General features: G+C 38.5%; 2 protein-coding genes across 2 annotated transcripts; both read right to left on the minus strand.

Annotated features, from left to right (window-relative positions):
- Positions 1–1,110: 1,110 nt before the first annotated feature.
- On the minus strand, positions 1,111–19,876 carry LOC133448832 (probable ATP-dependent RNA helicase DDX5). The gene is made up of 13 exons (XM_061727777.1): positions 19,726–19,876; positions 16,918–17,104; positions 15,704–15,800; positions 13,823–13,956; positions 13,659–13,724; positions 13,082–13,223; positions 11,795–11,955; positions 8,894–9,066; positions 7,714–7,824; positions 6,293–6,354; positions 5,046–5,105; positions 3,370–3,591; positions 1,111–1,915 (listed from the first exon to the last, which is right to left on the minus strand). Exons 1-13 carry the CDS (start codon positions 19,764–19,766, stop codon positions 1,464–1,466), a joined length of 1,908 nt encoding a protein of 635 aa, XP_061583761.1. The 5' UTR covers positions 19,767–19,876; the 3' UTR covers positions 1,111–1,463.
- Positions 19,877–22,852: 2,976 nt separating this feature from the next.
- Positions 22,853–25,479, minus strand: LOC133448899 (cold-inducible RNA-binding protein B-like). Its single transcript, XM_061727911.1, has 2 exons — positions 25,104–25,479; positions 22,853–23,732 (listed from the first exon to the last, which is right to left on the minus strand). The coding sequence occupies exons 1-2, from the start codon at positions 25,385–25,387 to the stop codon at positions 23,507–23,509; spliced, it is 510 nt and encodes a 169-aa protein (XP_061583895.1). The 5' UTR covers positions 25,388–25,479; the 3' UTR covers positions 22,853–23,506.
- Positions 25,480–25,938: the final 459 nt, after the last annotated feature.

The following is a 25,938-nucleotide window of genomic DNA, read 5'->3' on the forward strand; positions in this document are numbered from 1 at the left end:
TATTTAATTTCCTGATTCAGTGATGACATCAAACACGAGTAAATTTCTTATTAAAATAAATGAGATTTCTGAATAAGCGATTTTAAAAGAAAAGGCCTCCCACAAGGTCCTGCTTCCTAAATCCCTCTGTTCATCTTCTGGGAAAGTACTTACATTTTTGGATTTAGTAAAGTTCATTTTGTCCAAGGCTTTATAAATTAATTTGTTGATTCTTTTCACTGGACAAGAATATTTAGGTTTTTTAAAGACCTGACATGTTTCTGCGATTTCTTCCACCTCCATCAGTCAGAGTTACTTAAATCTTTGTTGACACACACGTAACAACATACTGTACATCGGCCATAAAATATCAGATTTTGATTTTAAAAAGTCCTAAAAAGGTGTACAATTAAATGAATAAGCGACAAAGTTTCCTTTTTCTTGTTTTATTTAAAAAGGGCCACAGGCACCCTTTTATATGATCTTATAACATCACTTTTGAACATACCACAAACTGAGGACATCAAATTTACCAAGTAAAAATAAATTACCGAGGAATGTAACAAAAACTCTGCTCATCACCTGGGAAACTACTTAAATCTTTTGATTTAGTTTGGTTTATTTTGTCCATAGCTTTACAATTTATCTTGCAGATTCTTATTTTCTAGAGAAGAATATTTAGGTTTTTTAAATACCTGAAATGTTTCGGCGATTACTTCCACCTCCATCAGTCAGTTACTTAAATCTTTGTTGACACACAAGTAACAACATACATTGGCCATAAAATATCAGTTTTTTATTTTAAAAGGTGTAAAATCAACTGAATAAGCTTTCTTAATGTCTATTATTCTGGTCCAACATGCCGGGGTGGAGCAGGTACGGAAGAGGATTAGGGCCACTGAAGAAAGAAAAAGAAAAAAAATTAATTCTGAGAAAAAAAGTCAGAATTCTGACTTTAATCTCAGAATTCAGAGGAAAAAGTCAGAATTCTGACTTTGATTTTACAGCTTTTTGGGTTTCAGATTTTTTTTTTCTCTGAATTAAATGAATAATCTTATTTAAAGGATATCCGGGGGTCCGGATACGGTTCCCTGAGGAACTCCCCACAAAGACCACAGGACAAAGTTTCCTTTTTCTTGTTTTATTTAAAAAGGGCCACAGGCACCCTTTTATATGATCTTATAACATCACATTTGAACATACCACAAACTGAGGACATCAAATTTACCAAGTAAAAATAAATTACCGAGGAATGTAACAAAAACAGTCAAGAAAAAAAAAAGTGCATTAATCGTGTTTGCACTGTAGGGGGCGTAGCGTGTACGACGCCGGGGTAATAACGGGGTTTTACTGAACACTTCCCACCCTGCTGTAGGCAAAACAAAGTTAAAACAGTACAAAGGAGAATAATAATAATAATCAGACTGTAAGATTCCAGGACTGAACAGAAGTTGGTTCCGTGTGAAGCGCGTACGTTGCCGTGGTTACTGCGGGAAGCTGGGCGGCATGGGGTAGGGCACCATGGGCGGCGGCGGCGCCGGCGAGTTCTGCGGCGGCGGCTGGGAGCCGAAGGGGAAGGGCGGGTGGTTCAGGCCGTTCTGGCCCCGCGGCGGGCCGCCGAACTGGGGGGGGCCCTGGAAGCCCTGGCCGCCGAAGCCCTGGCCGGGCGGGGCCCCGAAGTTTCCCTGTCCGTTGCCGTTGTAACTGCTGTTGCCGTAGCTACCGCCAGAGTTAGCGCCGCCGCCGCCGCCCCCGAACCCGCCCCCGTTCTGGGCCTTGCCCCCCCCGCCCCCGAAGCCGGGCTTGGGCCCGCCGAACCCTCTATCGCCGCCGTCCCTGTCCCTGAAGCCACTAGCGCCGAAGTTACTCCGCCCGCCCCCAGAATACCTGTCCCGGCGGTCGTCCTTGTAGCCGCCTCTTCCCCCCCGACCACGACCTGAGAGAGGGAGACAAGAGCAGCACGGTGAGGGAGGGAGGGGGGACCGGCAGGACCGGCCTCACACCCAGAACTCTGGGGGGGGGCTAATTCAAGTTTATTTAAGACCATTTTCAAACAAATTTAAGATCAAAAAGACAGTGACCCCATTTTGGTTGCATGTACATCAAATTCTTGAGACTGTATTCAACAAAAATAACTTTTTGCTTTAATTTACTATATTTGATGGATCTAGAGCAGGGTTCAGCAACCCGCGGCTCTAGCGCCACATGCGGCTCTTTAGCGCCGCCCTAGTGGCTCCTGGAGCTTTTTCAAAAATGTTTGAAAATGGAAATCGATGGGGAGGGAAATATATTTTTTGTGTTAATGTGGTTTCTGTAGGAGGACAAACATGACACAAACATTCTTAATGTTTTCAAATGCTGTAAAAATGTGTAGAATAAATATTACATTTCAACATTTCTGTTAAGATTTGCGTCATAGACAGGATCGTTTCCAAAGGGAAAAAGAGAAAAATAACTGAGGAGAAAAGAGGATTAAAAAAAACAAAAAAATAAAATCCTTAAAATAGGTAAAAACTAAACAATATTAAGGTTTAATTATTTTAAATCCGGGATTAAATCCTTTTTTATTTTAAATCTTTGTTTTAATATTGTTGCTGGTGTTTCTTTTTTTGTATAGATATCTTTATTGAGCGCATAAAAAAAATAAGATTTACAATAACAATATAATTATCAATATTTTCCCCCCTTTTTTTTTTACTTTTCATAACATTAATTAAACCAAAATAAATAAATAATGTTGCTGGTGTTTCCATATAATATATGCTGAGTCATGTTTGTTACACATTGACCCAAATATGTAATTTAAATAAAAGTGGATTAAACTTGAATAATTCATGTATTAACAAATTGAAAACTACAATTAAAAAAAAAAAAAATTAAAACATAAAAAATAAAAATTCTTAAAATATATAAAAACTAAACAATATATAGGTTTAATTACTTTAAATCCTTAAAACGTATAAAAACTAAACAAAATTAAGGTTTAATTACTTTAAATCTGGATTAAATCCTTATTTATTTCATTTTTTCTATAATTTATGCTTACTCATGTTAGTTGACCAAAATATGTTTAAATTGTGCGTTTCTACCAGCAGGGCGGCGCTAGCCAGGTGGCTGTTGTCTTCATTTTAAGGCTTATACAAGACTTTCCATTTTTTGCGGCTCCAGACATATTTGTTTTTTGTGTTTTTGGTCCAATATGGCTCTAAAACATTTTGGGTCGCCGACTCCTGATCCAGCAGGTTTGATTTCCAATTACACCCCAGATAAACAACTCATCACCAAAACAACTGCTGGCGGGATCAATACACGACAAATCTGAGGTAAACGGCACAAGTTGGTCTTTTTTGAATGTGAATAAAACGTTAGGAGCTGATATGAGTCTCTCACCTCCTCTGTCCTCGGCCATCTGGATCAGCTTGGGGTTAATGGCCTGATTGGCCTCGCGGAGCACAGAGATCAGGTCGCTAGCTTGTTTCATGTTGTTGGGGGTGAAGAAGGTGTAGGCGGTGCCCGTTTTTTGACTTCGGGCTGTGCGTCCAATGCGGTGGATATAATCCTCGGAGGAGTTAGGGTAGTCATAATTGATGACAAATTTCACATCCTCCACATCTGTGAAAGTGTTGCAGTGTGGCAAAACAAAACATGGAGGCCACACAGAATTTTGCACACCACAACAGCCAGATCAAAGGGGAAAGTTAGCAAGGGTGAAACCCTGGGGGGAAGAGAATGGTTGTCAGGCTGCGGAGGGAAGGACAGTGATTACGGACAAAAAATCAGATTACGTTACATCTACTCCATGGGAATACTACTGTGGGAAGAGAGAAACGATGCACACTCCAGTTGCTTAGCATAAATATAAAAAAAAAAAAAGGGTACAAAGACATCATTCTCCCTTTTGTTACCAAAGGGAGAGAAAGGTGGGTTCAAGTCTTACCATAAAGGAGTATGCATTCACTAGTCCTTTCCCAATGCAGCGAAATCCCCCACAAATTGTCAAGTGACATCCAGGAGCTTCTACGCAGTCGGGCCACGGTGAGTGGTACTTTTTTTTTTTGCAAGTCCAGGTTTTTATCCCAGTACACTCTCAAAAGAAGCCTGATATTAAAAAGGCCGCACTGCACGTCTTGCCAAGACAAAATAGACCCAAGTACTAATTTGAACTGGGACCCCTTTGGTAAAAAAAAAAAAAAATGAACAAAAAGGCCCCAATATTGAACCCTGTGGGACCCCTAAAAGCCAGCACGAATGCGCAGTGTCCCTGCATCAGTTTCATCAAGGCAAGATCTTCCAAGAAGCCAGTGTTCACTTGAGAAAATGTCTCTCGGCAGGTCTCTCGACATGACTATAAAACGCAGGCGAGGGAGGAACTTTGGTTTGAGCTCATTCTCTCTCTCTCCTCTCACTACACGTTTCCCGCCACCCCCTAAAAACGCATGTGCCAGGTCTCATAAATTTTCAAAGGCGAAATATTTTCAAACTGCTCTCTCCATTTTCAAGGAATCCAGCTACTTTGACGGGAAAGAAAAACCGCTGCAAGCTTAGCCGACACCCATATGCTACGTACGTGGTACAAAAGCTCCGAATGGTAACAATTGTTCCAAATCTCAAAACAAAGTGACTTGCGATACGGCGCCCCTCTTAATACAGAAGCATGCACGGCCAAAGTCACAGCGTCAGGCATCTTTTCCGTTTTTTACGTTTGAGTTGGAAACAGCTGGATGGCTATTGTCAGGTGAGATCCATGGACAGAGAACAGATGTGTTGTGTATTTCATCGTATCGGGGAGGGAAGGCTTAGCCACACAAGCCTTTTGAAGATCACTGGCACACAAGAGCTTTCACCTCTCTAGGCCCACTGGGTGGCAAGCCAGTGGAGCAATATGTCATCCATCTCCCTCTCGCGGCCTGGGACTGTCATGCCTAGTGCCTGCCACAAAGACTCCACCTTAAGGTGAGGAGAAACTCAGAAAATGCATAGAAAAAGTTAAAGAAAGCAAGTCACTTTCTTTAAAAGTAAGTTTAAACACTGATGATGGATCTGTTGCTGCGCGACGGCATACTGACCTAAGCCGCGGGAGGCCACGTCTGTCGCAATGAGAATCGGAGCTTTGCCATATCTGAATTCTGAAAACACAAAAAGGAGAGTTTCATTGTTAAACAGAAAAGTCAGAATTTGCACTATTGCATGTCGTCATCCTCTATTTCAGGGGTCGGCATCCCGCGGCTCTAGAGCCGCATGTGGCTCTTTAGTGCCGCCCTAGTGGCTCCTGGAGCTTTTTCAAAAATGTTTTACCTTTTGTTTCCTTTTTTTTTTTCTTCTTTCCTTTTTTTTCTTCTTTTTCCTTTTTTTCTTCCTTTTTCCTTTCCTTTTTAATCTCTACATTTCGACTTTTTTCTCGAAGTGCATAATGAAAAAAATAAATCTTACCCCAGTTATAACTAATATAGCTTCATGCAGCATGTGTTGTCTTCATTCTAAGGCTGATACAAGACTCCAGACATACTTGTTTTTTTTGGTTTTTGGTCCAATATGGCTCTTTCAACATTTTGGATTGCCGGCTCCTGCTCTATTTGATGATATTGTTAGGATTTTATGCAATTGTTAAAGGTTTGAGGGGTTTTTACTATAAGATTCTACTACACTGGCGGTTAGGGCTGGGTATCGATTCAAATGTCAAGAATCGATTTGATTCCGATTCTTAAGATTCAGAATCGATAATCACGATAACCCCTGGGTTCCTCCTTTTCTACTGAATATTTGGCCATGTTTAGCCTAACGGGATTTCCCCATTAAAAGGAACAGGAATTAGTTTTCTGCACATGTTCTGTTCACAAGGAATCCTGGTTTTTTGAGTCCAGGAAGTTCTTATAAACACGGAGAAACAAGACCAGAAGGAGACTAATCACTTCATAAATGTAATGAAGGATATGAACATTTCTGCATTTGTAGACGGTACAAAGTACCGGGATAGAAGATTTACAAGAAGGTGAGAGAAAAGTTGCGCAAAGCAGGATTTTTTTTTTTATTTGGATACAGGAAGAAGAAGTGGAAATGACGGTAATTGTGTCATGACGTTCTCCGTGCGTCGCTGGTTTGATCCAGATATCCTGAATGATTAATCACCATGGAAACAGGGATAACCCTGTTTGCTCACGCATGTAAACGGAATATTCTGAATGTTTCAGTAACCGGAATATTAGCAATAACCCGAATTTTGACTGCATGGAAACGTAGTCATTGTTTTCTTTTGAAAAACTTGAAAATCCGACTCTGGCCGTTATTTCATGAAGGTGGGAATATTCCGTCTCACCATTAAGGACCCAGTCCCTCTCCTGCTGGCTCTTGTCTCCATGGATTCCCATCGCGGGCCACCTGGAGCAGACACAAGATCACATGTTATAGTTGAGCTGCTAGTGTGTGTGTGTGTGTGTGTGTGTGTGTAGGTAATGGGGGCGGGGGGACTATATTTATTTATATATACACATACATATACATATACATACATAATTGAGTATTATATAAGTGTATAGAACAGTCATGTAAAAGTGACAACCATACAATAATTTCTTCATAATAAAACCTGTATATGTTAAAGCAGGAGAAAACCTGGTTTTCATAATACCCTTTAAGCCTAAAAATGTTAATCTTTACTTTCTGAGAGCACACACACACATAACATTGCACTGGAAATTATTTATAATTTTATTTATTTATATGGGACAATGCATATTGATAGCCACCACATAAAGCAGTGTAAATACACCGGATTTAGCATGAACCTTTTAATCTACAGGACTGTCTCAGAAAATTAGAATATTATGAGAAAGTTCTTTATTTTCTGTAACGCAATTACAAAAACAAAAATGTCATACATTCTGGATTCATTACAAATCAACTGAAATATTGCAAGCCTTTTATTATTTATGGTTTACAGTTTAAGATTAAGATTCCCAGAATATTAAATTTTTTTGAGATAGGATATTTGAGTTTTCTTGAGCTGTAAACCATGATCAGCAATATTAAAATAATAAAAGGCTTGCAATATTTCAGTTGATTTGTAATGAATCCAGAATGTATGACATTTTTGTTTTTTTAAATTGCATTACAGAAAATCACAATATTATTATTTTCTGAGACAGTCCTGTATAACATTACAAGTCTATTTGAGAATAGCCTTTTTACAGTTCGGCTTACTCTGTATTAGGTAAACAAGACTAGTTTTAGTATGCTTATAAATTATAAGCGTACTAAAACTAGACTTGTCTTACTACATAATACAGTCATTTTAAAATTGTAAATATGAATTAGTGTCTGCGGTTGGGCCTGTGGGGGGGATTAGTTCCTACAAGAACTTTATCCTACTTTCACCCCTGAATAAAACACAAACTGTTGAATCATTTGAGACCGGCCTGAGTAGAATATCGTAGGACGTTTCCTTCAATAATCCAGATTCATGTGCAGAGTTTCCTGTTACAGTGAATCAACCAATAGCAAGAATCCTTAGCTTTCGGGTTCTGGACAATTTCATCCATAAAATACAAATCAAATCAGGAAACCAGGAGCACCTGCAGCGCTACGTTAAGATGACCAGCGAGGAATCGTGTAAAACAGATAATGAGAAATGTGTTTGCAACAGTTATTTTAGGCGTGCTGTGGACAGTTTAAACACATTTTCCAGGAATAGGAAGAAGAAGAAAGAAAGAAAGGATGGATGGATGGATGGATGTTTACCCGTCTCTTCTCATCCTCCTGGTGAGTTCATCACACCGTCTTTTGGTCTCCACAAAAATAATGGTCTTGTTCTCCTTTTCGCTCATGATCTCCTCCAGCAGACGAATGAGTCTGAGAGGAAAAACAGGAAAAGAGTCAAGAGTAGGGCTGCAACGATTCGACGACGCTGTCGACAAATATCGATAATCAAAATTGTCGACAATTGTGGCCAGACGTGTTTTTCCAAAGGAGTGGGGCGTCTCACTTCAATATGATCTCTGCAGAGAGTCACGCATGCACGATAGCGTCTCAGCAGAATAAAACTTCAAAAGTTTGGGAGCATTTTAACCTCAATACGGTGAATAAAAAGATGACTTGCAAGGTTTGCAAAGCCCACGTTGCTTTTCACGGGAGCACGTCGTAATGCATTTGAAGAGAAAGCACGTCGGAGTGCTAAACGAAACGGACCCGCCTTGGTAAGATATTAAGTCTATTTTCATTTGTTAAATTAATTTGTTTCATTCGTTAACTTTGTTTATTTCATGTTATTTATTTGTATTATTTGAGCCACTTACAGCTACTCTCGTTGCTATAACCTCAATAATAACTGATGCTGCGTGAAAGGTGAAATAGCTTGTGTGATGACAATGATGGATTTGCATCTAACTTTCAGTCAGGTATGAACTGTCAATCATCCATCAAACTCCACAATGATCATGTTAACATTAAATCAGATAGATTTGTCTGGACATTTCTCTTGCGGGACGGGAGAAGACACTAAAACAATGCATCTCTATTATCGTACGGCATGAATTCTCAGAGTTTTGCGGATGCGGGGGGGAGCAGGATGAAGAAAACAGTCCCTATATCAGGATGTAGAAAACAGTCCCGCTAAATCAGGGCTCTAGTACCATCTTTCTTGTGTTTATCATAATAAAAGTTAACATAATTAAAGCAACGTCATACTAAATTTTAAAAAAATTACAAATTATCTGATTAGTCGACTAATTGTTTCCATAGTCGATGACTAGTCGACTATTAAAATAGTCGTTAGTTGCAGCCCTAGTCCAACACGATGTTTCTATGTAGAGACTTGAACTGTAGCTACAGATGCTGATCTGAAGCTTGAAATATCACCGTCTTGAACAACTTCCTAATTAAAACCCAGCTTTTACTAAAAGTGTTGGAGTAAATCCCTCACTTGTCCTCCTTCTCCATGTCGTTGCAGACGTCTACGATCTGCAGGATGTTGTGGTTGGCGCTGAGCTGCAGCGCTCCGATGTTGATCTGGACGTAGTCCTTCAGGAAGTCCTCGGCCAGCTGCCGCACCTCTTTGGGCCAGGTGGCGCTCCACATCAGGGTCTGGCGGTCCGGCTGACATAGAGAAAAGAGACAATATTAACTCCTCTTAGGATTCATAAGTGATTAAAAAGACTAACCCTGGAGTCACACTGAAAGCTGCTGCACTGTCGACCATAGACATATATACGTATCCTCCCACGGAGCTGCTGCGATACGTCAACGTCGCCGCCATATTGGATGTTCAAGACTGCGCTGGAAACTAATACAAGTAAATGGACTTATTTTCATAAAGCGCCTTTCTACAAAGAAATGTACGTTTTACGTCTCATTTATTCATTCACACACACACTAATATACTTGGGAAACCGTTAGGCACCAAATATAATATATTTAATTTTCTCAGATGGCAAAAATAAGAACTTTATTGATCCCACATAGGAGTAATTCATGTTATATCAGCTATAGAGAACAAGGTAGTGCCGAAAAACAATATATATCCCTCCTCACAAAAATAAGAAAATAGAGAAACATATTTTCTCATCAACAAAACAAATTTTACATTTTTCAAGTAACAAAATAACATATTTGAACCATTTTTCAAACACTAAAATAAATGAAAAAATTCTGAAAAATGGTTCAAATATGTTATTTTGTTACTTGAAAAATGTAAAATATATTTATGTAAAATACCGTAGATGGTCGCCCGCGCGCAAATAGGCGCCTGTGCTCTAATAGCCGCCGGGGTCCGAGCCCATTTGGCATAATAAACGCCGGTTCAATTAAACGCCCGGGCGACTACCGGTAATAACCTGGTAATAACACTGTATTTGCATTGTATTGTGTACAGTATCGTTCATACTGCTCTGATCAGCTCCGTGTGTCGCCGTTACACAGACAAACTGTCTTTGTATATCAGAGCATGTGAGCGGAGTGAAGCGGCGAGGGGATTCTTTATTATTTTTAATTTTATTTTTTTATATATTAAAATCCCAAAATATCTGTACCGTTTCTGATTGGGTGTGTGCACTGCGAATCATTTTTAGACACAACAAAGAACGCGTACCGCAAAAGTTGTGTCTCGGTGGAGGAACCCGGCGTCCCAGCAAAATGAGAAGAGAAAAAAGAGTTCAGCAGACAGCGCACACACTGAAGGCTGATTTATGGTTCCGCGTTACACCAACGCAGAGCCTACGGCGTAGGGGACGCGGCGACCCGCACCGTACTTGGAAAATGCGCTCTTTTTTTTTGCTATTAAAACATGATTTGTAATGTGAATTTGCAAAACTTAAACTACAAATAATAGTTTTTGACGTGACATCAGAGATTGCGCATGCTCTCTGTGAAAGGATGAGTCAAATCGGGTCGCAGCTGCTTCAACTGTGATTCCTTCACGAGGAGCGACCAGGATTTCAAACACGCTTGATTTTCTTGCGAGCTCACGATTCGTGATCGGGAGCTCGTCGTGAGGTGTTGTGTTGTGTACAGTGTGTACAATTCTAGTTCCAGTGGTAATATGGTGATCTCATATGTTCTTTGTAAGTAATGGTCTGGTGCTGCTCATTGCAAAAATAAATTGTAGCCTGGTGCAAATACCCGCCTAGTTCTTATAAACGCCTGGGGTCCAAGTGGATTTAGCATATTAAACGCCCGGGCTACTAAATGGTCATCTACGGTATGCTTTGTTGATGAGAAAATATGTTTCTCTATTTTTCTTATTTTTGTGAGGGGGGATAAATATTGTTTTTCGGCACTACCTTGTTCTCTATAGCTGATATAACATGAATTACTCCTATGTGGGATCAATAAAGTTCTTATTTCTGCCATCTGAGAAAATTAAATATATTATATTTGGTGCCTAACTGTTTCTCAAGTATATTAGTGCGTGTGTGAATGAATAAATGAGACGTAAAACGTACATTTCTTTGTAGAAAGGCGCTTTATGAAAATAAGTCCATTTACTTGTATTAGTTTACAGTGAAGTCTTGAACATCCAATATGGCGGCGATGACGTATCTATACATAGCTGCACATCTTCAGTTTCCTATTTCACCATAGATCACACTTTGGGAAGCCTTCATTATATTTTAGCGTTATTTCAGCGTAGATAAGAGTGAGTTTGATGCTCCTTAACAAGCTCGGTCCTGGATCAACAGCAACCATCGGGGAACCGTTGGTCCCGGTGAAGCTGCAGTCTGTCTGCGGTGAACACTGACACACCGGGTCGGAGCGGATTTGGTCATGTTGTTTAAACCGTGTTTTGTGATTAATAAGCACGGTTTTTAATTATTTTGCATTGGATCGATGTAGCAAATAAAATCGTTTGAACCATCCAGCCACATGAGCAGTTCAGGTAAAAACGGCAGTGAAATCGGCAAAAATGTCAGTTTGCCTTTTTGTAAATCTTCTATCCCGGTACTTTCTACCGTCTACAAATGCAGAAATGTTCATATCCTTCATTACATTTATGAAGTGATTAGTCTCCTCCTGGTCTTGGTTTCTCCGTGTTTATAAGAACTTCCTGGACTCAAAAGACCAGGATTCCTTGTGAACAGAACATGAGCAGAAAACAAATTCCTGTTCCTTTTGATGGGGAAATCCCGTTAGTCTAAACATGACCAAATATTCAGGTTAGAAGGAGTAACCCAAGGGTCATGTTCAGGTTTTTAAAAACCGGAATATGAGCAAATTCGGGTTATTGAAAGGGGTTATTGGTGTTTACATGGCCGTGAAAAACCGGGTTGTTGCTAATATTCGGGTTATTGATGCATGTAAACGCAGTCAGTGTGTGAGTGAAACTCACCCGGATTTGGTCCACGATCTTGCGGATCTGCGGCTCAAAGCCCATGTCCAGCATGCGGTCGGCTTCGTCCAGCACCAGGTAGGTGCAGCGACGCAGGTTGGTTTTCCCGCACTCCAGGAAGTCGATGAGACGACCCGGCGTGGCGATGCAGATCTCAACGCCTGAAAACAGGGAACAACATCCAACACAATTACAGACACGAGACATTTCACCGGGAAAACTTTAGTGACATTTCCACGTGGAGTATCAAAGTGAGCGTAGTTTAGTTTAGTTTATTTATTTAGCAATATAAGACAAATTGAACAATAAATGTAAAAACATTTAAATAACATGCAAGGAAAGGAAGAAGCCTGGTGGCTTTTATAGAATCCTTTCCATATATGAATAAAAAACACAACTAAAGCTACACAAGAGGGAGTAAAAAAACAAAAAACACAAAAGAAAATGTAACTCAGATTAAATAATAAACACTACAAAGATTAAACAATAAGAAAGTTCTTTAAATGTTTTTTGAATATTGGCGAGGATGGTGATGATTTAAGAGATTTATTGAGTGAATTCCACAAGTGGAAAGATTGATGTTTACCAGTTCTACAAAACAGTAAATTAAAATCATCTTTGTGCCTTGTTGTGGCATAAGAATGAATATCGGAACTAACACAAAAGAAATTATGAAAAGAAGAAGGAAGATCTTGTATATAATCTTTAAATTTGAACATAAATAAACATGTTTTAAAAATGTTAATTTTATTGACGGATAATAATGAATATTTAATGAAAAGGGGAGCAGACGCTCATATCTGTTTGCATGTGATATCATTCTGAGAATGATCAGTAATTTATTAATATGTATATGTGTTGAATGTGTCGAAGCCCAAACAATGTTGCAGTAATTAAGATGAGGGAATATTAAACTATAATAGAGAGTTAAATGAGAGGAAGGAAGAACAAAAGGACAAACCTTTCTCAAAATACCAAACATCTTCATAGACTTCATGCATACAGAATCAATATGTTGTTTCCAATTTAAACAATCATCGATAATGACACCAAAGACTTAGTAACATGTAACATGGCAAATTGCAGAGCCATTGATTATAATTCTAGATTTTTCTTTGGGAAATGTTTTGTTTTTGTTACTAAAAATCATGAAGTTGCATTTTTTAATATTAACAGTAAGCTTGTTCAGTTGAAACCATTTGAAGACATCCAATAATTCATTGTTTACATGATTGACAAAGGTATTTAAATCCCTGTGAGGCAACAAGATTAGAATCATCTGCGTACCTCTCTCCAGGTCCCTGATCTGCGGGCCCTTGGGTGCTCCTCCGTAGATGCAGGTGCTCTTGAGGCGGGAGGCTCGGCCGTACTCGGCCGCCACCTGCTGCACCTGCTGGGCCAGCTCCCGGGTCGGCGCCAGCACCAGGCACTGGAAACACACGTGAGGAGAGCTTCATGTGAGACTCCGGTTACACCCACGTGAAGGACCACCCATAACGGCCACTGTTACACTGTTACAATTCTGCCCCACGATGTTTCTGTTTCAGTTCTATCAGCATTCTGGGAGCTGATTGTTCCTTACAGCATCATTAGCTGCAATACTTGCTGTTGAATCTCAATATAATACTAGTATTAATATGTTGCAGAACTACAGTCATATAATTCATGCAACAGCTGAAAAAACTGTTTTAATAACAGAAACCCAAATCAATATCGGAACCAAATCAAAGTCTGATAATCGATTCTGAATCTTAAGAAATGGAATGGAATCGATTTTTGACATTTGAATGGATCCCCAGCCCAATTCAACAGTCCTTCAGCGTCACAGCTTTTATCAAACGTCTGGAGTCACGTCGGTACTTACGATGGGTCCGTCTCCGTGCTCCAGGAACGGCTGGTGCTGGATGTGCACGATTGCCGGCAGCAGGTACTAGAACAAGCAGAAGGAAAGTCAAACGGTCGACACGCAACCATGCAACCATTACATCATGATGGGCTATCTGGCAGGAATGTGAAAGCTGTACTCACCGCCAGGGTTTTCCCTGAGCCGGTCTGAGCGATGCCCACCATGTCCTTCCCGCTCAGGGCCACGGGCCAGCCCTGAGCCTGGATCGGAGTCGGTTCGGTCCAGTTCTGTTTGGCAATGACATCCATGACGTAGCCTGCAGGAACAAGGCATTGAGGTAAAGACAATCTGATATTTTAATTTTATTTTAGTTTTTTTATTCACTTAGTTGTTGTTTTTTTATTATTATTATTTTTAATTTATGTTATTTGTGAAAGGGGCAGATCAGATAAGATTCTTCTTCTTTCTGCTCCCTTTTCATTCACAAGTTAAGAACATTTGTATTGAATTATTTTATTTTTTGAATGAAATAAAGAATAAAATTAAATGAAAATGATTAAAAGGAAATAAACAAACTGAAAAATGAAATAGGTTTGTCCCCATCAGGATTTTTTAGCTCCCGATCTGATCTCGATCACTTGAGTTTGAGTATCTGCCGATCCAGATTTTAAAAAAAAAAGAAGAAAAAAAAGAAAAAGGACTAAAACTAAATTATTCCAAGTTTCTTTTCTTGTCCATTGGAGAACATGGACATACAGGACTGTCTCAGAAAATTAGAATATTGTGATAAAGTTCTTTATTTTCTGTAATGCAATTAAAAAAAACAAAAATGTCATACATTCTGGATTCATTACAAATCAACTGAAATATTGCAAGCCTTTCATTATTTTAATATTGCTGATTATGGCTTACAGTTTAAGATTAAGATTCCCAGAATATTCTAATTTTTTTTAGATAGGATATTTGAGAAAATACCAGTTTTTAATGCCGATCTTGTCATTTTATTTAGTTTTTAAATCAGCTACACCTCCTTAGGTCAGAATTAATTTCCGTTCGCTGCTGCTAGTGGTTGGAATCATCTGCAGCAAACACTTAAACTTCACACACTCATCCCATTCTCCTGCTTCAGAAATACACTCCCAACATTTATCCGTGATCATTCCTAGTGTTGTTTTTATCAGCCTGTTTCAGTTTTAGTTTCCGTCTAGTCTTTGGGTTCAGCTATCATTTTAGATTTTATTAGTTTTAGTCACGTTCATTCTCCTTTTAGTCGTGTCAAGTTTCAGTCGACTAAAAGTCTGAGCATTTTAGTCTTATTTTAGTCAGATTGTCCATTTTAGTCAAAGATTGTATTTATCCAAACCCATTTTACAATTCAAACCAGGTTATCTTATTATTATATTATTGTTACCTTATAGACTCAAGAATACATTCATTCCAGATACAGAAGACTCTCATTTGAGTTTACAACATGTTTATTTTTCCTCATTTCCCAGTCTTTTTCTTTTTTGACGACGCATTCGTTTTTCTTTTCCACGTCTTGTAGCGCACCCGGCAGCAGCGACTAAACCAGAAGAAACAACTTAAAAAAATGGATATTAAGGATCTTTGTTAGAACATTTCATCTCGTTTTGGTCGACAAAAATGAAGACACATTTTAGCAGAGTTTTTATTTTGTAATCTACATTTTAGTCTGGTTTTTATTTTCTACGATATTGCATTATATATTTAATTATCGTTATCGTCACATGACCAGCATTTTTGTTGCGTCTCTTCTTGTTTTCCTCAGGTGATAAAGGTTCGTTGACGACGATATTTAGTGATAATTTTCATTGACGAGAGCAACTTTAATCACATGTTTGTAACTCTTCCGGAGCATTGCTAACACTTTTTACTCATATTTGTTATGTGTTTTTTATACATGGTGTTTGATTGTTTGTTTCACTGGGATTGTATGTGTTTGACTCTTTGTGCTGCCTCTTGCCCAGGTGTAAATAAGAAAGTGTTCTCAACTGACTTACCTGGTTAAATAAAGGTTAAATAAATAAAAGTAATTGACTTACTTGGAAAAGCAGCTTCGTGGAATTTGACGATGGGTTTGGGGCATTCCCGGCCTTTCACCGTGACCTCTTTGCTCCTCCGGTACTGTTCCACCTCTTGCTGGAAGGGAAGAAAACAGAGGAGTGGAAACATTGTTGTGGAAGAAGCATCTCATACTGCATAGAGAAACACATTTTAACCACGACACCCGAACGAGACTGAGATAATATATTAGCTAGGGCTGAAACGATTCCTCGAATAATTCGAGTAATTTGATAACAAAAAATGATGGAGGAATTTTCTTGTCCTCGACTCGAGGAATCGTTTCATTTTGATGCTCAAAGCAGGGGATTTCGCCCGGACTACTTTTAATGCGGCACAATGCGCTGACAGAGACGTATGTTTGGTTTTAACTATGGATGTAGCGCAGAGGTTTTAACTGGTTTTGTCCCAGTCCCACCATTATAACCAAGAAGCAACTCAAGGACCACTGCTTTTGGGGATGTTTGTTTTATTTTGCACCTTGCTTTTAAATAAGAGTATGGGGCCTATATGGGCTATTTATTTGCATCAGTGTTTATTTTTATTTGCACCTTTTGCTATAAAAAAAAAATGGTCAATGAAAAATGAACAATAGGAAGCCAAGAGGGCTTATAATATTACAAAGTTCACTCTCACTCATTTGACATAATTTGGATGGGTAAATTATTCACAAAAATGAATAATAAATGGAAAATAAATTGATTCTAAAGAATAAATACATATTTTTTTTTAATTATTATTGTTTTCCAATTACAATTTCACGGACCACCTGCAATAGCGCCACGGACCACCAGAGGGCCGCGGCCTTTCTTAATGTTTGTTGAAGATATGGAGGCTGAGAATATAGTACTGTAAACCTCTGTTATTGTCCTCTTCATCTTTATTAGTGTAGCTCTTTTTTGTTGTTGTTTTTTTGTTATCTGGCTATATGAGTTCTGAATATTGAACTATGTCAGGGGTCGGCAACCCGCGGCTCCAGAGCCGCATGTGGCTCTTTAGCGTCGCTTTAGTGGCTCCTGGAGCTTTTTCAAAAATGTTTGACCTTTTTTTTCCTTTTTTTCCTCCTTTTTTTCCTCCTTTTTTTTCTTCCTTTTTTTCTTTTTTTTCTTCCTTTTTCCTTTCCTTTTTTTTCTTCCTTTTTTTCTTTTTTTTCTTCCTTTTTCCTTTCCTTTTTAATCTCGACATCCGAACTTACCAGAGCTCTGTGTGTGACTTCGGGGTGTTCCTGGTAGAAGTTCTTCTGAAACTTGGGCAGCTCGTCGAGGTTCCAGTGCCTCTTCCGCAGCCGCTCCCCGGGGTTGCCGAACTTCCCCGGGGGGGGTCCGCCCCGGTTCCCTCCTCCCCCGCCTCCCCCTCCGAACCGAGGAGGTCCCCCGCCGTACCTGAGGTTAGAAAACATCAACGTTAGGGTCACGCACGTTATCAGAGAACAGTCTGCTACTTCCCCCCAAAATGATCCTTAATAATAACTACGTTTACATTCAGTCAAAATTCAGGTTATTGCTAATATTCCGGTTACTGAAACATTGGGAATAATGTGTTTCCATGCGTGAGCAAACAGGGTTATCCCTGTTTACATGGTGATTAATCATTTGGGATATCTGGATCAAACCAGCGACGCGCGGAGAACATCATGACGCAATTCCTGTCAATTCCGCTTCTTCTTCCTGTATCCAAATCCAAAACAACCACAATAACAGCAGCACGGCCAGTACAAGTCGTTTTGTTTCTTGGTCCTGTAGTTCGCCTTTTCCAGCGTCTTCCAGCGGAGCTTGATCTGGTCTGGCGTTCGTACAAATCCTGCTTCACGCAACTTTTCGCTCACTTTTTTGTAAATCTTCTATCCCGGTACTTTCTACCGTCTACAAATGCAGAAATGTTCATATCCTTCATTACATTTATGAAGTGATTAGTCTCCTCCTGGTCTTGGTTTCTCCGTGTTTATAAGAACTTCCTGGACTCAAAAGACCAGGATTCCTTGTGAACAGAACATGAGCAGAAAACAAATTCCTGTTCCATTTGATCAGGAAATCCCATTAGGCTAAACATGACCAAATATTCAGGTTAGAAAAGGAGTAACCCAGGGGTCATTTATCGGGTTTTTAAAAACCAGAATATGAGCAAATTCCGGTTATTCAAAGTGGTTATTGGTGTTTACATGGCCGTGTAACCAGGTTATTGCTAATATTCCGATTAGAAAAGGGTTAATGACTGCATGTAATCGCAGTCAATGATGACGAATGTCGTCATGGTTGAGCTTTTCACAAGTTACAGTCTCCTACAATATATACAATTGTGTGACATTTATAATTAGGGATGTCCCGATCCAATCACGTGATCGGTAGTTGTTTCAGACTTGATCGAAATCGGACATTGCATCCCGATTATGTATTTTATTCTCATTATTTTGACCAGTGCATCAAACAGATGATGGAAATGTAAACCCTGCTACCGCGAGGAAGATTTTAGGTCCTTCAAACACAAACATTTCATTCTTTAAACCAGAAAAGGACGGTAAGAAGTAAGAGTTCAGTCTAAAAAGCTCATTACTGCCTTGCTTTATGACACTGTTGCTCTTTTATTTGCTTATTTGTTTACTTGCCTGCTGGGTATTTTAAGTTGAGCTGCTGTTTTTATTTAATTCAAATTTATGTTTAAATTTGCACTATTTTTACTGGTTAATAGCTGAACTATTATTATGATTGTTCAAGCTACCTCCAAGAGAACAGCTATGTTTAAAATGATAAAATAAGGTGAATAAAATAAAAATGTCTGTTAAGAAAACTTAAGAAAACTCAAATATCCTATCTCAAAAAATGTGAATATTCTGGGAGTTTTAATCTTAAACTGTAAGCCATAATCAGTAATATTAAAATAATAAAAGGCTTGCAATATTTCAGTTGATTTGTAATGAATCCAGAATGTATGACTTTTTTTTTTTTTTTTTTTTAAATTGCATTACAGAAAATAAAGAACTTTATCACAATATTTTAGTTTTCTTAAAATGTTTTAAATATTATTGTTTTTTACAGGGTAGAATTTGTGTATCAATGTAATGTGACAGGAGTTGTTACCATGGTAACCAACGGCTCTGAGTAGTACGTCCAAAATGAATGCACACTACTGATATTTACTCAAAAGTGTGCCGAACTTAAGTATACTTTTTCGAGTATAAACTGTTTAGTGTGGCATTTCGGACGAAAGGCAGGTCTTTTCTCTCAATATTTAGGTTTTTGTGGCAAATTTAGGCGGAATTGCTGCAGGTGTCTGTTGGTCACGTGACTTCCGGTGGTTTTGTTCCTTTAACACACCTATTATTAATAAACTAGAAAAACGTGCAAAAATATAAACTAAAAATACAGACAAACAGCACCGGTTTTAAATCTTGCATAAAAAAAGGCAAAAAATAAAATAATAATAATAATAATAATAATAATAATAATAATAATAATAATAATAATAATAATAATAAACACTTCTGAAGTGTATAAATATTGTGCAATAAATTAATGTAGCAATGAAAAATTCCACAAGTCATATTGTTCATTTAATTCTTGAACAGAATTACTAAAAACAAAAACTACAACAACAATAACAACCTTGCAGCCTGCGGATCTAAACACAACAGGGATATTACAGACTTCAGTTTGGCATCTTGTGAGGTTCATTCCTCCACATCTGCTGGAACAAAATGCACAAATGCACCACCAAGAATAAAATAATAATATTAATAATAATATTATTAGAGAAACTGCGTCACAAGGCCCATTTAAAACTAGACTGCTGCCATTTTAACTCCCACAGACTCGCAAAACGGGGACATTTGAGCACATTTCTCTATAAAGCCACGGAAACGTCAGCTTTGCAAAAGATATTTTATTTTGGCGTGATTAAACGTATGTTGCATGTTAAACCCAGCTGTATTATGTGTGCATTAACCGTGTTGACCCTATTTTTCCTCTTTAAACCTGCACAAAAAAAATAAAAATGACACGTCACTTACCCTCTATCTCTGCCACGATCTCTGTCTGAAAACCCTGGCATGGTGAAAGCTGACTGTTGTAGAAAAAGCACTAGAAATTGATTTTTATTTTAAGATTATGAGGGAGGCAGAAAGAAAATGCCGGCTGACCGAAGAGCGTCCCGAAACGAGGTCCGGTGGGGCGCTGCACATTGATATCCATGCGCGCCCCACTGGCGTTTCCCCAGTGGCACTATTTTACGTGTCTTTTGTTGTATTTGACTTCCTTTGCAAACTTCTGACAAATAATTAAATATAATTAAATTAAATTACACGAGAACCTCTCCTTTTTCATGTATTTGTATATTTTTACCCTAATGTCAGAGGGTTAGTGAGTTTGATTTGATTTTTATTTGTCTCAAACATATATATATATATATATATATATATATATATATATATATATTTTTTTTTTTTTTTTTTTTTTTTAAATAGCACATTGCAAGGAAGTGTAAGTTCGAGAAGGAGCTGAAGGAAGCAAAGCTTATCAAGTTCAGCCCCCCCTTACATTGTCATATAGTATATAATACAAATATATATCAAATACAATTACATATATATATATATATATATATATATATATATATATATATATATATATATATATATACACACACATACATAAACACATACATACACATCAGAATCAGAATCACGTTTATTTGGTAAGGTCAGGTCAGACAGGACATGGAGTTTGATTCGGTTGTTATCGCTCACTCTACAGTAAATAGGTAAATAAGTAATAGACAATAGACAAATGACAGCTCTTATTGACGTATATACAATTTTTAAAAAGTGAAAGGTGCAGCAGTATGAGGTAGACATGATTATTGGAAGGTGCGTTGTCACAGCGTATGATTGTGTTATCATAATTACAGTTATTATTGTTATTATTATTATTGCACGTGATTGGTTGGTTTCTCTGAGACTATTAATTGTGAGAGTTTATCAGAGCAACAGCTTGGGTGAAGAAACTGTCTCTGAGTCTGGAGGTTTTGGCGTCCAGAGCTCTGGAGCGCCGTCCAGAGGGGAGGAGTTCAACCAGACTGTGTCCTGGGTGTGAAAATGTGTAATACACTAAAAAAATTCAAAAATATGTATAAAGACAAGATCATAAATAATTATAAATCATTGGCATAGCCACATTATGTAGATTTTTTGCAAAATTCTGGACAGAATGATGTATGTATTATGTCTATGGAAGGGCATGTATATGTATGCATGTATGTGTAGATGAGTGCACATGCATGTACATGTATGTATGTGTATGCAGGTATAAATAAGTACATATATATGTATGTATGTATGTATGCACAGCAATGTATACTGTATATAGGTGGGTTTGGTGTGTGTGGATGAATGTATTATTATTATTATTATTAATGTATGCACGTGTGTAAATATGAACATCTTGATGCTGTTAAGCCGAGATAGGCCAGTTTGAGCAACATTTATTTCTTTTTCTTATTTATTTACTTTGTTTCTTTCTTTCTCTAATATATATTTTTTTTCTCATGTGGTTATTTTGTTTTGTTTTTTCAAATCTTGCACTATAGTGGTTACATTGTGTTAAAAGAGTAGACAAAATAAGCTTTGGCTTCAGTTTACACCTTTTGGTCCTTGTTTGATCTACATGCAAAAAACTTTGTATTGACTACTGACTTCTACAACGTGACCAAATAAACATATCAAATCAAATTGCAGTTGCAAGTTGCAGTCTGTTCTGTCCAGTTTGGTGTCCGATCTGAACCAGACAGTGATGGACGTGCAGAGAACAGACTGGATGATTCAGAGTAGAAGAGGTTAAACTTTTTCATGCTAAATTGTCTTTTTGTTTTATATTATGCATTTCTATATAGTTTTTGCTCTGAAGTCAGCTGCTGTTATTGTTAATGTTTGTTTATAAAGGGGAGGCATTTTCATAAGCCCTTTTGGCTTCTACCTCTCCTGCACAATGCTTCATTTGACCATTGTTTTACTGTTTATACAGGTTCTGTTTTATGTGCAAATAAACTAAACTAAAATTATACAGAGTTGATCATTTTTGGCCCTAAAATAAAAAGATCAGCGCTCACCTTGGCTCTGTCATTGACAGCTACGAATCAAGCCAGAAATCTTGGTGTAATTGACTCAGACCTGAACTTTAACAGCCATCTAAAGTTGATCACTAAATCTGCCTATTACCACCTGAAAAACATTGCTAGAATTAAGGGGTTTCTGTCTAAAAACTGGTATTACCGGATCTCAGTGCTGCATTTGACACAGTTGATCAAAACATAGGACTGAATTCAAATCACACTATTGAAGCTCCTGTCAGCTTTACTACGCTGGAAATGTTGGAAAAGTAACCCAGATAACAAGAAATGAACTCAGAAAAGACAAACAGAACTGCTTCACAGTGTCCTGCAAAAACACATGTGGAATCCTTAAAAAAAAATTAAATTTTGAATTGAGTCTTGTGAAAGCGAAATTGAAACTTTGCAACAGCTTTTCTTCTGGAGTGAGATAGAGCTGCTACAGTCCAAGGACAGTGAGCTACATTTAAACGTGAAGACAGTTATATTTGGCGTTTTTGAAGAATTTGGACTTTGTCCTTAATTTGGCATTATTGGGAATGTTTTTCATTCACAACCGTAGATATTTCAAGACCAAACCGTGTTTGACCCACTGGAGAAATTAGCTAAAGCTCTTAGGGCTTGTTAAAGAAAAGAAAGCTCTTATGGGTGTAAGTTTAAATGAGATGACATGTTTTAATTTTATTTATGTTGTACAATTAGATTCTTAGTGTATATTTTGTAACTGATGTTACTCAACCAAAGGCAAAAGTTTGTAATTCTGATATAACTAAATGCAGGGTGTTTGTTTTCCTTTTGTCTTAGACTTTTATATACACATTATATCACTATATTAAAGTAGCTATGGGTGTTTAAGTTTATTGAAACTCATCTTGTTATATGAATGTATGCAAGATTCAGGGATAGGACTGGATAAGTGTTTACTTCAATCCTACTCCGTTTGGAACATGTTGGTGGATATTTGTATTCAGTTTTACTTTTTGCATGTTGGAAATAAAATTTTCAAATCAGAAACATCGACTATCGACACAAACTTATTTTTTTCCCCCATAGTTGTTTTAATAGGCTTGAATCATACAAAGAACATAAAGTACAAAACGGTTTAGATTTTAATTTGGGCAAAGGAAGTTCCATTTCGAGATCACTTGACAAGATTGGTCCATTTTACAGCACATTTAAAATGCAGATGAGCAGAGCACAGAAGACACCGTGGACAGACTGTAGCATGCTGCATTTTGCAGCTTCAGGAACAGTCGGACACTTCGGATGTAGTTCAGTCTGAAAGGAATTCACTCTTTTGGGAAATTGAACATAAAAAAGGAGCCTTGGCTAATCTAAGGTTCTCTTAATAGTTCAAGGGCCTTAACAGCAGCCCCCCAAAAGTCTATTAGCATCTCCATCAATCTAAAAATCAGGCAGGAGGTAGCTCAGACAAAAAAAAAGTAGTCCCATCAACTCTCATTGTTAAAAGGAATGTGGGGGGAAGTGAGCATTCAGCAAGCATTTAAATTGTCCATCAGTGAACTATTTGGAAGGCTGCTGTATTCGTATTCGCAAAAATGGGACTTTTACAGGTTTCACAGAAGCTTAAAAATGTTCTGAAAATATTCTTGACGTGGACATTTTTCTTGAGGTGTGCATCTTTCATATACATCCAGCCAGGTGATGATCTTGAATCGGGGAGATGTTTACTCGTCGTATCCGCCTCTGTAGGAGCCGGAGCGCCCACCACCGTAGCCTCCCTGGCGGTCGTCTCTGTAGCCGGATGAATATCCGCCGCTTCTGTAGCCGCCACCGCTGCCGCCGCCGTAACTCCTGTCGCTGCCGCCGTAGCTCCTGTCACCGTAGCTTCTTCCACCATAGCCGCCGCCATCGCTGTAGCCTCCTCTGGAGAAGCCACGGCCGCCGCCTCCCCTGAAAAATCAAGCACAGGTACAGATTAGAGGATGAACATTGAAAGTACATGAAACTAAAGATTGGACCTGGAAAAAAAAAAAAAAAGTATCCAGAGGCATATTATCCAGGAATTGCTTTGCAATTCCTGGATAATAAATCACTCTGCATTATGTTCTGTTCCCTGGTTTTGCCTTATTTAAGTTAATGTTTAGAGGTTTGGGGAAATGCATATAAAAGTTAACTGCAACCACTATTCATACTGCAGAAAAGAGCCATAAGGATAATTCATAATGCTGGTAAAATCCAACAAAATGGCTAAAAAGAATTGTGATATCTTTTTTTTTTGCTGCATGCCTCAGTCCTTGCTCCTGTTTTTGGCACTTTTGTTCGCCTGATTTTAAATACTGTGATACTTTTAGTTTCCACTTTATAAAAACCCTTGTTTTGTCTTTTATTTAAATATATAGTTAATTGTTTTTCTATATAGCTCTATATTTGACAGTATCTCATATTATGTCTACTAAGTATACTATAAAACTTAAGAGAAGATGTTTAATCGCTGTTCTGTGTTTTATTGTGTTCAATAAAGGGAGGGAAAAAATGGCGGCCAGACGGGCGAGGGAACGAGCATGCGCAGAAAGACCGGAATTCATTTTATTTAACAGATCTTATAAAAACGTGTTAATAAATGATTAATGGACGGGGGGAGGATTAAATAAGTTTACAATTCCTCCTACTCCTTTTTGCACATGTAACTAAGATATATTGAATATTAAAGTGTGAAATTCTATGTCGTTTTTTGGTTTGCTTTGTTTTATCTTTTCAGTGGTGCCACATGGGGGGCAAATACACCACAAATTTGCCTCAATAAAAAAAAAAGGATATATTAAGTATTTCTGAGCCTAATGATTAAAAATATATTTCTGAGCCTAATGATTAAAAATAAATATATATGTAAAAATATGATATATTAAAATATATATGATATATATTAAAATGCATATATATATGCCTTAAGATGGTATTACCCATTAATATATGCATACAAGTTAGAAAGTAAAAATAAAAGTATTTCTGAGCCATTACACAACAGTGTAATAAAATCCTGTAATGGTGGCTTTTAGTTTTGGTTCAGCGCCAAGAATCTAAAGCCCGATTTATGGTTCCGCGTTACATCGACGCAGAGCCTACTGCGTAGAAAACCCACAAAATAGCACCGGAGTACTATTCCATTATTCCTAGCTGCTACTGCGTAGGCTCTGCGTCGATGTAACGCGGCACCATAAATCAGCCTTGAGCGCGCCCATCTGGCCCCCCTAGGAAACAGTAATGGCGGCGTCCCCGATTACACGCACAAAAATTAAATAAAAAAATAAAACCAAATCCAACCTCCCGCCGCGTCCTCCGCTGAATCCGCCGCGGCTCTTGCCCGCCTCGTCCACTCGGATGGAGCGGCCGTCCAGGGTCTGTCCGTTCATGGCGTCGAGCGCGTCTTTAGCGTCGTCCACGTTGTCGTATTTGACGAAGCCGAAGCCGCGGGATCTCCCGGTCTCCCGGTCCCGGATCACGTCCACCTTCTCGATGCTGCCGTATTTGCCGAAGGCGGCGGCCAGAGAGTCTTCGTCGGTGTCGAAGCTCAAGCCTCCGATGAACAGTTTACCTTCGTCGGACATTTTTGAGGTTTTTATGCCTTTTTAGGGGTTTTTTAAGGAGCGGAGCTTCGGCCTCGGCGGTCGCGGTGCGGAAGAATGAGGCCCGACGAATTTCAGTCTCCCGCTTTTATCTTCGAACCCCGGTGACGTCAGGACCGGACCATGTACGCGCCGGGGGGGGATTTGTTCCCGCAAAAATTTGTTATCGACGCTAGGTTTGCTCTGCGTGGAGTTCGTCTCTTATTAGGTTTATTAGACTATCTTTAGAGCTGATATTACACAATAAATGACTTTTTAAAACGTGTATTTTTATATTATTAAAGCTAAGAGTACTTTATCGCCCCCCCCTTTCCCAACTCAAACTTCATGTATCCAGAGGGCGAGGCAACAAACCACGTGACGGGCGGAGCCTTCTTCTTGTTCTTCTCTGTTTTATTGGCGGATCGCAACCAACTTTAAGGTGCATAACGCCACCTACTGTACATGAGTGTTTAACGACAAACAGACTCAAACAGCTTTTATCCAACAGCAATAACCACCCTTAAAGCAGCACAACGGAACTTTCAGCTTTG

The sequence above is a fragment of the Cololabis saira genome, chromosome 1 (assembly GCF_033807715.1).
Source record: "Cololabis saira isolate AMF1-May2022 chromosome 1, fColSai1.1, whole genome shotgun sequence".
NCBI classification, from domain to species: domain Eukaryota; kingdom Metazoa; phylum Chordata; class Actinopteri; order Beloniformes; family Belonidae; genus Cololabis; species Cololabis saira.